General features: G+C 42.1%; 1 protein-coding gene across 1 annotated transcript in view; it reads right to left on the bottom strand.

Annotated features, from left to right (window-relative positions):
* ADAMTS17 (ADAM metallopeptidase with thrombospondin type 1 motif, 17) overlaps positions 1-12984 on the bottom strand; it is a 183254-nt gene that overhangs the window by 159226 nt on the left and 11044 nt on the right. Inside the window, exon 2 of the mRNA XM_010572039.1 lies at positions 7689-7861. Within this exon, the coding sequence (XP_010570341.1) occupies positions 7689-7861 (173 nt within the window). The remainder of the gene's footprint in view (positions 1-7688; positions 7862-12984) is intronic.

Here is a 12984-nt window from a genome sequence, read left to right on the forward strand (position 1 = left end):
ATGGGCGTTGCGGTCAGTCTATAACAGCTCCTCTCTGCTGCTCCTTCCTCCTCACAGTTTTCCCCTGCTGCAGCATGCGTCCCCTCCATGGGCCACAGTTCCTGTCAGGAGAACCTGCTCCAGTGCCGGCTCCTCTCCACAGGCCGCAATATTCTTCAGAGAATAGCCACCTGCCCCACCATGGTCTCTCCACAGGCTGCAGGGCAACCTCTGCTCCGGCACCTGCAGCACCTCCTCCTCCTGCTCTGACCTGGGTGCCCACACAGATTTTTTCCTCACACTTTTCTCCTCACTGCCAATGCAGCCTTTTGCCCTTTCTTGAATACGTTTTCACAGAGGTGCCAAGAGCTTTTCTGATGGGCTCTGCTGTGTCCTGTGGTGGGGCCACTGCAGAGCCGTCTGGAACCAGCTGTGTCCAGCATGTGGCAGCTCCAGGTGTCTCCTCAGAGAGGCCCCAGCAGCCCTCCACTGCCAGCTGCACCCAATACACTATCCTTTAAAATGAAAACCCAAACTGTCTCAAATCATGGTCTTTAAGGCTAGAAGGAACCCCAGTGAGAAGACAACCAGACCTTAAAAGCCTTGGTGAAAAAAAATATGAGATTGAGTTCAGCACAGGTTATTCACAGCCATTTTGGCAGCACACAGCCAGTGTTAAACCAGACTGTGCAAGGTAGGTTGCACCCAAAGGAAGCATTATCATGGAACCCACGTGCCCTTAAAATAAAAGAATTCAAATCCATAGATCTTTCCCACTAGGAACTGGATTCCATCATGGCAGCAACCACCTTCTGCCCTTCTCATCCAGCCTACAAGGAATCCATCACCCATAGATTTGGTGTGTCAAAGCTGTTCAGACACCATGTCCAACTGGCTATCATCAGCACATGAGCTAACAGTGCCAAGTGAGGTGGCTGAGATAATTGGTACGGGGAGGAGGAATAGGATATCCTAGTGCAGATGTTCTCAGATTTCCTGCTGCATGGACAGCATGCATTAATAGAGAGACTGACTCAGAGACACCTCCCTTCCCACTTGCAATACCGTTGGCCACTCTACCCCAAGCCTGCAATTGCATCACACCCTTGAGGTTGCTGTGACGACTTCCAACAGGGGAAACATAAAACTATTTGGGGTATTTTAGAAACTTTTAATAATATAAGGCAGCTGGGAACATAAGCATCAGACACAGGAAACCCGCTAACACACTGCCGTGGAACAAAATGCAAAGGTTTTAGGACATCACCACAGCGTCAAGAAAGCAGCTTGGCTGGAAAAGCAATGTAGGTTCTTGGTCACTAGGCTGAAGGAAAGGGTTGTGAAAAGTTGTCAATGTGGCTGAAGTGTGGTTATGATCACTGGTTGCCCTGTTGCAGGTAAACTTCTATGCTGTATTGACTTCTATTCTGTGAGAAATCATCAAAAGTAGAGAGTCTGAGCTTTGGAAACACAAAGAGGTATGGTAAAGAGCCATACAAAACAGACAGAAAAATGGAAGAGGAAGTGCAGAAGAACAAGAAGAATAAAGCCTGTCTCTGACATCTCCCTTCTTCGTCTGCATTTTCTTGACAGAGCTTTACTACACAGACTGCCCTAGAGAAAAAAGAAAAGCTTGAAGCCTGAACCATCCTTCTCCTCCTCCTCTGTTTGCATTCCTCCTGCCTTTCTTTCTCCTTATAGCTTTGACATGGAAGGGACAGAATAAATGCAGCTTTGGCATGGCTGTCCAGGCCTGCCCCAGCATGCAGAAAGCACAACCTACGCATGAGGAATTGGGCTAAGAGAGGAACTAAACTACATCAGTTTAATTTTTTTTAATTCTCAAGAGCTTCCTCTGCAGGTGGACGGTAGGAGGGAGACGTGTGTGTTTCAGATGTTTTGGAGTTCAGAACAGCAACCCTGAGGGCAAATTGACTTTTTTTTCTTTTTTCTTCCCTAAGTGTTAAACTCGAGCAAGAGCCTTCCCATTGCCTTGGCTGCTGGGCAACGTTTGGACAGCAGAAGCATTAGTCAGGTTACTGAGGTTGTCTTTCACTTGTTTTGAAAAGTGCTATAGGATTTCTAACACCCACCTAAAGCCAAGCTTTCAAATTACCCCATTAAACATTATGAAAAAGAACATATTCATGGCTCTTTGTAAGATACAGTTGACATAACTCTTTCTCCTGGGGCTGCTGGAGAGAAAAGAGAAATCTGTAGACAGTGGTCAAGTACTTATATCCTTTTCCCTTATGTCCCTGTTCCCACCATGAAAATTCCAAATCAGGATAAGGGAGCCAATTATCAGTGGCAGCTCTGGAGCCTTTATGTGCCAGCCCCCAAGAGCACAGAGGTATAAATCCATCAATGCATGCATGATATAAAAAATTTTATCTGCTTCTTTAACATAGAAAAAAAGCTCACAGGGAAAACCCAAAATGAAAAACGATCTGCAGAGTGTAAAATAAGGCTTCAGAGAGTAAACCAGTATTATTCCTAAAGAACAACATAAAAATTTTCCCTCTTAATGACATCCAAAAGATCACTAACTTCAAGTTACTGCTTGCTGCTGCAAAGAGCTTCCACACTAATCGCATGGCTTAACAGCTGCAGGAGAACTAACATGTACTACAGTAACTTACCCCTGCATGCTGTATTCTCTCAGAAAAAGGCAAGCTCAAAACCAAGCCTGTAAGTTGTAATTTATTCCACACACACACACACCCAATGCACTTAGGGGAGAAAAAAAAACCCAAAACAACTCTTTTTTTAGGTTTTCAAACCCAGAGAAAGAAGCTTTTAAATCACTACATTGTGGTCTTGGAAATTCAGACATCTCTTTCCCTAAATTCTCAGAGGGTCAGTCTGAGTGGGACTTCGTTTGCAAAGTAAGCTCTGCACAATTCAAGGAGCCAACATTCATAACTTGCTGTTCAGGTACTAGGTGAAACAAGTCACTCCTCATCATTAAAAACACTATGCCATGGACAGAACTCTCCAAAGGGTCTCATACCTCATTTATCATATGCTTCAGAATTATTTGAATCAGAGTTTTCTCCAGGAAGCTGAAAGCATAAATCATGAAAATGAGCCACAGTAGAGGCCAGTGCAGTTTGCCTCTCTATGAGGACAGGGAATCTCTTTTTTGTCTTATTGGCAATTTTTCTCAGATGAAAAGAAAACACGAGAGGAAACGAAAGCATGAAACTCCTGCAAGAAAGCACTGCATGCATCATGCTTTAGTACCTGCTCCTGAACCAAGCCCAAAATGGCAGCTATCGTAAGCAGATACGCAGGGAAAAGGAAAAGAGAAAGCCAATCCACTGGTCTTCTAGTTGCTGGTTGAGAAACCTGAAGTTCAGTTTAAATGAAGCCATGAAGTGTCACAAGAGCAACACAGGACTTCATAAGAAACAGAACATCCATCCAAACAGCCTCCACACGGATGAAATGCAATGAGAAATTATAGTTGCCAGATGCAGACTAACAGAATGGGTGAGCAAAATAAGCATGTCTTACCACAAAACCACTTTGTTTTGGAATTTAGAGGAAGTTCTAAACACTGGCGGCTTCTGAAGAAGGGTATGAATAGATGCACTCAAGGCAAAGTATGCAAAGGGGTGACAAGAACTGATATGCAAACACTGCAACAATGTGCAAAAGCTCAATAACAAGGGAGTTTAACTTAGAAAAAATAAATCAGCACCTATATTTAAGTAGCTGGTTTTGCATTTCTATAATTCTGCTGATATCTCTTCCTGTCCATGCCCTTATTATATCCAGCATGCCCATAAACTCACTGCCTTGCTAAGGCTGCAGATGTACATGGTGGCATTTGACAACTTACTTTATCAGCTTGGGTTTTTTAACATTATCACAAAGCCATCAGGAATCGGCTGTTAGGAAAATCATACTGAATCAAATACCTTGCCAGAAAACAAGAAAAGATTTCATTTCAGAGGCGGTGACTTAAAAAAAAGTCAACTCAAAGTCCTGGAGCCATGCTTGTTCCTACTCATACATTATAGAGTACCTTAGAGGGAAATTCTTCCATGATCTTGGAAAAAGCTGTCTTACAACTTCAAATATTAGTTTAGTAAATGGAATAGCTGTAGAGCACCTCTACAATGACATTCAGAAAAAATGCGTACCTTTAATGTGAATCTACTCTCTGTTCAGGGGGATGGTCAGAACTACAGAATATCATTAAAAACACAGCATTTGCATTATGAAGTACTACCTGTTATTTCTGGGTTGCAAAAGGGGTTTGCTGTGTTTCTTAGCTGTTATTCTAGAGGACGGTGGTGGGTTTTTTTTCTCTAAGATTCTCATTTACCAAGGGAGCAATAAACCGGTATTTTGCAATGCTGACTTTCTTCCCTTCAGAAATTCTTTTAACATAAATAGATATTAAATACTTTAAGGCAGATCACTTTATTTAAAATGTCTATAAATATAAAAAGCATTAATAAGACCTCTTAATGCTTGTTTTGTGGTTTGACAGTAAACTTAATGGCTTACAGAGAGGAGTTAAGTTAATATACCCCTGACCAGTAACGTTCTATTTGCTTAAATGCAAGCATCCAAGCCAAAATTAACATTCTGGTTTCTTTTAGAGGCAGCCCGCCATCCTGCAGTGTAGCTGAATAAGCACTGCCTAATATCATGGGGCAAATCCTGTCCCCCAACTAACAGTCACAGAAGACTTACAGAAGTCGTATCGAGGCAGGCAGGAAACAAACATCCCAAGCAGCCAGGAGGCCTTCATTTGCGTGGTTACATACAGCACAACTGATCCTGCACCAGAGAAGGATGTAACAGATGTTGCCCAAAGGACTTAGGGCTGTGCTATTCCTCATACCACAGTTTTACAGACGAGAAACTACCACACAAAGATTCACCGTGGCTGGTTCAGGCACTACCCAAAGAGTGTGGCTAAGCGAAGAGTTCCGCTAAGGCCGACCAAAACGACATGATTATCCTATCTCTCTTCCTGGAATACATTTTCTGAATTATTCTTCAGCCTCTTTTGCTGGGATGAAGATCAGCTTTCATTATGGCAAATGGAATGTTAAAATCCCCTCTGATTTCCTTGAATTTCACCTTGTTTTATAGCTTCAGAATAAAGGATTTATGCAATGATGCCATCTATATGTTTGCCTATTATTATTCCTCAGTTATCTTCTGATCTTTCCAGCCACTCACAACCAGTTTCCTCAGGGAGGTAGAGCCTGAACAATATTATGTTCCTACAAGTGTGGGAATGTAGGTGGCCAGACAAAGGAGAGACACTCTCTCAGTGCTCCTCTGAAGGCTGAAAAGCTGAAACATAAATTCAAATCCCATCAGAAATCAGAAAAACCACATGGGTGAGCCCCTAGGAGCAATGACTTAACAGTGGGAAGCATTTCAGCTGGACTTCACACCTTAGGAGATGTCAGATGTGTTCCTCAGCCAAGAGTCCACTTCCATGTGCACTCTCTAGTGTCTAATAAAGGGGTGAGCTCACACTACAGCATCAGAACCTAGCTTAAAAGTCCATCAGCCAAATCCATTGGAAACTAAGCTTCAATATTCGTTTAGTAAATGAGTTTAGAAAACCCAACCCATCTATCAGCACCTCTCCACACATATATATTCACACCTGGCAAGCTGATGTTGCCGAGATGTTCTGCAGTACTCCTCAGCCTGGACAGACAACAGTATTCACAGTCATCTTTTGTTTAGGACTTGGTCTATCAGTGTACTAAACCCTAACAATCTTCACAGGCTGATAAAGCTACACAATATAGCGATGCACTAATGGCTACACTGAAATAATTGACCTTTTGGGATGAGGATCATCAAGACAGATGATTAGACATGTGTTTTAAAAGCTCTCACAGCCATAATGCCCTGTCCCAGCCCCAGCAGAACTGTGGAGCACAATGGCAGGTTTTTATTATCTCACTGATCAATCAGTGCAGAACAGATTTTAGGAGGACCCCTGGGCTGCCACTGCAAACAAAAAGCATCAATCACCCCTCTTGAGGTCCCAAGCATCTGACATAAGGAAGAAACTCAGCCTTGACATCTGAATATCCATTTCTGTCAGTTCAAAAAGTGACTTGAGAAGCAGATTCATTCAGAGCTGAACTTATGTTCTGCTTGCTCACTGTAAAACTGGTATGTGAATTTAAAGTTAGAGGAGTGTAGCTTTGAGAAGAAAAAGGCTCTTGTGCCCCCAACAAACACACCCTTAAATGCAGGAAAGCCAGTAAGTAGACCCTGAAGTGATGGTGACATGAATGGCTTTGTTGCAGGAAGACATTTCCTACAAACCAATCCAAATAAATGTAGAGACACAATGAAGCCCTGTTAAGTGACTATTGTCACAGCATGCCAGAAGGCAAAATAAAAGGTAGAGGAAGGGACACAGAAAAGCAGCTTGTTAATGGAAAAGACTGGTTAAACAAACTCCCTGCTTAATCAGCAAAGCATTTCACTACAGGAGAGCTCCCTCACACCAGTGCTTGACAAAGGAATACAAGACCTCTTAAAAAGCTGTTGTCCCATAGCTGGATTATGCACTGAGCATCCCTCACTCAGCTCTTCACTGGGAAGCGTGACCAGTCAATTACCATTAAGAACTGTTATTTTTTTCCAAGCCAATTTGCTGCTCATGAACAACAACAGAGCAGCAGTCAGAATGAACTGTTCCTGGATATTACAATAGCATGGGCAGAGGAATACAAGCTTCCTCCAAGACTTCCTTGTGCAAATGCCTCTGGAAGAACCCCTACCATCTCTGAGCAGAGCTTTCAGTGTCCACATCCAATTTAGCCATTATCTCTTTAATTGCACTGCCAACAAGTGAGTGATTGAGCATTCATTGTGAGAGGCTTTGTGTTCCCTTATCAACTGAGACAGAAGTCTTAACTACTAGGACAGCTAACAAATTAACACCCACACTTCATATGAGCTTGCAATTTCAAAAGGCTCTCCTCACTCCTGGCAGATTGTCTGCAGAATTACTAGAATGCTTCTAAAGGCCAACTCCATCAACTATTCAGAGGTATGATCAGTGCCACGTCATGTAGCACAAGAGGTCCTGGGGTAAAAAGGATGGGATCCACTGGCAGTTTGGTGATAAGTTTGCCATGTTTTCTACAGCAAGCGAGGCAGCCATTTTCATTATATAAAAATCAAAGATAAAAAGTGTTTCTAACTGACTTAAAGCTAGGATTTCTGCTGGAAATCAGCATGACTGCTGTCTTCAGTAACACTTGGACTGCCCCCTGTTACAATGACCCACAGATTCATCTCTCCTATGAAACAGGTGTGCCATGGAAATCTTTAGGAACCCAAGAAACATCATGTCAGACAAGACCACCTATCCATTCCAGGATACTCTCTTCCAAGGTAAACCATAGCAGTACAAAAAACATGGTAGAAAACACTACTCCAGAACAATTATGGAATGTTTCCTAACTGAAAACTTGCAATTTCAGTTTCAAAGAAGCTTTTTATTGTGATGTCCTTAGGCAAATACAGAGAATCACAAAGATGAGGGAGAAGAAACACATAACACAAGAAAACCAAAACCTTTCCTCACACCTCAAGGTCAAAAGAGTTACCCATTTCAGCCGTCAAAGAAGCCAGCTTTAACCTACACTGGATATGATCTGTTTACTCTTGCTTCTTCTTTTGAGAGTAAAGTGCCTACTTACCATATTCATAACTGTGAGGATGAATCTTTGGGCAGCCTCTGCACCATGGTATTGGACCATATCAGCATCTGCCACCACCAGAGTTTCTACTGTGTACTCATTGGTAAGTCTAATGGCATTTCTTCTCTCCCTCCAGTCACTGGTTGATTTCATTTTCTTTTGTCTCTTCTTTTCTAAAAGTCAAAATACTTATTAAGGCTGGCAGATCATAATAAAACATTTATACTCTTTTCAGCAAACATTCTTGTGCACATTCAGATTGCAATGACCTTTAATTAAAGTGTTCTTTGCCGATTAAAAGAAGCAACCAAGAGGTTCCATTGCAAATACATCTGTACCTCTGTGTGCAGATTCATGAGACCACCAGATTACATGCAAATAGGAAAGAGGATGGGAAAAGAGAAGTCAAGAAAAGCAAAAGATTAACTGTAATTCAAACCAAGAAGTCATGCTTTTGCAAAAATCTCAGAAATTGGAAATCTGACTTGTGAAAGGAGTAACATTCCACTATAATGAAACACATGCAAATTAAGGAAAAATCTGTTGAAGAAAACTTTAGGATAGGAGACCATGCTTTGGGATGCAATGTACACTCTAGACTCTGCAGGTTCTCCTTAGCCATGGAAGTTGTAAGATATTCCTGGAGTCAGTATTTCCATCAGTTGCATTTTCACTTGCTACCAGCATTATTAGAGCAATGTAACAGAACACAAGATAGAGTCTGAAAAATTTTAAGCTAAGTCAGACTGTTTTGGAACATGCGTTATTTGCCAACTGCAGAAGTCTCTGGATGAAACCCAGAAGTGCAGAAGGTCAGAGTAGATAAGACCTTCTCAAGCTTTCTTGGCTCATTTATTGCTGTTGGCATGAGCATCAGCACCAGCAGCTGCAGTCACCGGCCACCTACATGCAGAGCTCACATGCCTCTTTATTGTGGTATGTGTACCAAAAGCAGGGGACTCCCTAGACCAGCTGATCCTTAATGAACTTAAGTTACCAGAACCTGTGAAAAGGACCCATTCTAAGGACTAGAAAGTGAAGCAGTGGTCAGCTACCATTAACACAAAAATTAAAACACAGAAGTTAAACCTTCCTTCTTCCAAACTAAGGATCTGATGTATTAGTGATTTGTCCTCTTCTAAACTGAAAGGTGAAATGTGTTTCACAGCTCAAAGGCAGATGTGCAAAGCAGCTGAAGCATGAACAAAGGAAAAATTAAGTTCAGATCTGAAATTGAATCTACTCACTTTGTTGCAGTCACAAAAAATGTATTCATGTTTTCAATTGTAAAGTGAAAGAAAAGCAAATGAAGTCATTAATTTATTTTGCAATAAGAAACAAACTGCCAAGATTCACTGAAATTGCATCTACTTACTGCTCAGCCTGCAATATACTATGCATAAGATACTGACACTGGTATTAATGCTGATTTCTTTCAATGAAGAAGGAAGCCAAACACACAACAGGTCCTGAAACAGCTTAAACACAACATTCAATGCAAAAGTGACATGGGATAGACCATAATGGATGATCAGACAGATACCTCTTACATCACACTACACATGCTGCTCATTTCCCAGAGCAGAGAATCACATTTCAATTTTCTGTAGATTTAAACTTGAGACCCTCTCTTAGCAAAGGACCATTCTGCAGCAGGCAGATCTGAGTTAGCATTCACTCATCCTGTTTTTCCAGACTGTTTACCAGCTCCCTTACATAATTCATCATGACTTTCCCTTCTTTCCCAGGCTGGTAAATGCACTCAGATCCAGATCACCAGTTTTCCTGACTGACCCTCTTGTATTCAGGGTGATAAACTCCATCAGCTGTAAGTCCCCCAAAGCCCACCTGAAATGGACTCCTTGCCTTCTGCTCATTCATACATTTTCTGTCTTGTCAATATGCATATTTGCAGATGTCCATCCCATATTCCTATTCCGAGTAGTCTAGCAGTCATCCAGTATAGCTCTGCACATGCTTTTCTGCCTAAGGCATTGACTGTAAACACTCGGTACATATTTTAAACTGAGAAAACAACCATGAAATTTGATTTGAATCTTTTTTAAGAGTTTGGAAATATCCCCCTGGGTCTAAAAAGACAGGTAGAAGCCCATGGACAAGCAAAAAATGAAAACTTGGGGTGCTCATAAATAATGAAAGCTACATGCCAGCAGCAAAGATGAAAATAACCAAGTTTCAAGGCTTGTTTTCGCATGGACTGCAGGACGGCTGCAGAAAAGTGTGCAATCACGACAAAGCTGCCACAGAGCAGGGGATCTCTATATTTCTAAGTGCTTTAGAAAGGCAATGAAATAAAATGGAGTGACTATACCAGAAGGAACAAAAGATGAATGCACCTTCGATTTGCCAACTATGAAATGGAGATGACTTCACCAAACTTCTGTGAAAAAGCTCTTGTTTGTCTGTTTGTTTATTCCATTCCATTCCATTCAACTACCCATCCCTCCCTCTGCATAGCCACGCATCTTTAGCTGTGGTACTTTGAAGGTTATCATTTAAATACCAGGGGAGAAAGCAGAGAAAAAGGAAGAGAAGGTAAATCATTCCAGTAAGAACATTGACTTTTTGGGTCTTGCTGCTAGCAATCAGAACCTTCCTAGAAGTAACAGCAATTCCCCATCAAATTCTTATTTTGGTAATTCCCTAATAAATTAAAAGTTTTCAGCTAGTGTAAATCTCCTGCCTATAGAAAAGTTGCTCTTATCGGGGGGCTAGGCCTAGACTCACAGAAATCTGGGCCTGACATTGAATGAGCTGTGTAAAAACACTTAAGTGGAAGAAAATAAATCTGGAGTACTCTGGGTTTTCACTTTAAAAAAAAAATCTCCTTTCTGGTGGAAAAGAAGCTACTTGTGTCAGAGGAGGAACCCACGATGCTAGACTGTAGCTTGCACTCCAGGGAGAAGAGGTCACATCATGGTCATTTGCCATTTGCCCAGCGTGGTCCCTTCTCCAGAGGCAGATGAAGGAATTGGCGAGGCTTTGCTGATTCCACTCGGCCCCTCTTTGCAGAAGGCAGCTGTACAAAACTCTGAAAGGTGTGATTTCTGGATAGCAGCAGTGTAAAGGGACTCCTGGCAAATTGCTGGGTAGTCTTGGTTCACACAAAGCCTCTGGCCCCCATTCCTCCATGAGTTTTACTTGAAGCTGTGGATTGGCTGCTTTCCACTGGGTGGTAGGGATTAGAGGTTGTATGTGGAAAACTACCACCCCACAGACTTGCCTAGAAACACAGCCAAACTGACCTAACTTAGAGAATCTGGGCTCTTACTCTCATCCTCTCCCTCACATTGTCCAAGTGTAAGCTTACCGAGCACTTAAAACAGGCAACATGTAATGGACTAAAGGGAGCCTACAAAGAGCTCAGCTGGTCACCGATGATACACTACAGAAGAAGCAAGGCAAAGCAACACAAGCTACTTGAATAGAAGACTGAGTGTGTGTCTCTTTGGTTTTTTTCTTTTGGATTTCTGTTTTCAAGTTTGTAGCTCCTCTACAGGGTAATTTTTCTTTGTTCTTTCTGTCCTTTTTGTCCTTGCAGAGGGCTACTTTCAGAGTGGTCTCTATTTGCACCTTCCTTCCTGCCACACATGCAAACAATTTTCCAGGATAATCAAGCTTATGGCGAAAATGTAACTATCATTTTGCATGTACGAACCATCCCGAACAGAACAAAGGAAATACACACGTCCCATATCACAGACATTTGATGAAGAGGAGAAAAAGATCCAAAACCAATAGTAAAAACCCTCTTTAAACACATCCGCAACTCATACCTGAGGTGAGTCAACTTTATGGAGGTCAATCAGAAAAAACTCATCTCTAGAGCCTCACTTCAGCAACAAGCCAGCACGGAGAAGTCTCACTCCTGCCCCGCATGATTTATGGGCTATGGGCAGAGAATCCCTCCATGAGTACATGAAACCCCAAACTAAAATAAACATCAGCCATTAAAACAAGGATTAAATGCTCGGTGGATTCTTTATTTGAACAAACTGATGTTACAAATTTTGTGGTGCAGATGTTAAGTGTTACTGTGAAGGCATAAGAGGCCATAAAACATGGGCAGGAGCCTGTCAGAGGAGTTTACATTGTGGGGAGCATACATAACCAAACTGCACGCTATTTTAGGAGTCAGGTGTTCCCTGCTTAAGAGGTCAGAGAACTTCATGTGAAATATGAGCTGAAACAGTCAATCTACAACACACCACGTATATGCTGCGGGTGACTAGGCACAAGGGACATTACTCTTTTGCCAGCCTCTTTGACAGTGTGTTACACAGTCTATCTGGCCAAATATTCCACAAAATTCAGAACTGTTAGGTGATGGGAGAAGCGCGATACACTCCCAGATCCTCAGTATAAAAGGGATGTAACATTGCACAAGCTCATTAGCTGGCTTTTATTTACAGGGTCTTACCTTTCCTTGGCTAGTCACCTGCAAAGCAACATGATCATATCACTTTCTGCTGTCCAGCAGTCTTTGAAATCTTCCTCAGAATGGCAAAAAAACATAGTCCCTACTGCGACCAGGAGCACAACAGAGCTCTTCTGAAGCCTCAGTAGAAAACTCCTCATGTTCAGTGCTTTTTATGGCAACCCAACAGATGTACAATTCCAATGGAACCACCCCAAATGACCTTTTCCTACTACACACCAAAAGCCCTGTCTAGCAGTGTCTGGTTTTTGGCACATTCTTGCTGTAACTGCAGAGTGCTGTCCTGCTCCTCCTACCTCCCTTCCAACACTATTTCCCAGACTCATCTGAAAAGCAACTTCTCCTCCTATAGCCTTCCACTTTTTTTCTCCCTAATCTTTCCCTTTGTAATTTTAGCTACCTCATTCTAGTTAAACCTACTGAGAGTTTCTGGATGCAGTTCAACAAAAGCCACAAATAAAAGTAAAATTGCAGAGTTCTTTCTGCTAGGCCAGATTTCTCCCTAGAAGCTCTTCTCTATTGCTGCCTTAAAAATCCTCTCCAATTCTTCCTCAGGAAGCCCTCTGCTAACTTCCCTCCACCCATGACCCCTTTAACATCTCTATACCCTCACATGGAAAGCTATCTCTGTTTTCCTTTATGCTGTTACTTCAGCAACATTAAAAGGAGAAGAGAGTATGCAAGTGGGGCAAACAGCTAACATTAGCTCTCCCAGGAGTTTCTAGAGAATCTTTCACTGGTACTCCCATTAGGCAGGCTTTATTAGTTTCACTTAGAAGTAAAATCACCACCTCTCCAAAGCAAAACAGAAAGGAAGAAAAAGATCTTGCACACAAA

Source organism: Haliaeetus leucocephalus, unplaced genomic scaffold (genome assembly GCF_000737465.1).
Source record: "Haliaeetus leucocephalus isolate CR32 unplaced genomic scaffold, Haliaeetus_leucocephalus-4.0 Scaffold339, whole genome shotgun sequence".
Classification (NCBI taxonomy): domain Eukaryota; kingdom Metazoa; phylum Chordata; class Aves; order Accipitriformes; family Accipitridae; genus Haliaeetus; species Haliaeetus leucocephalus.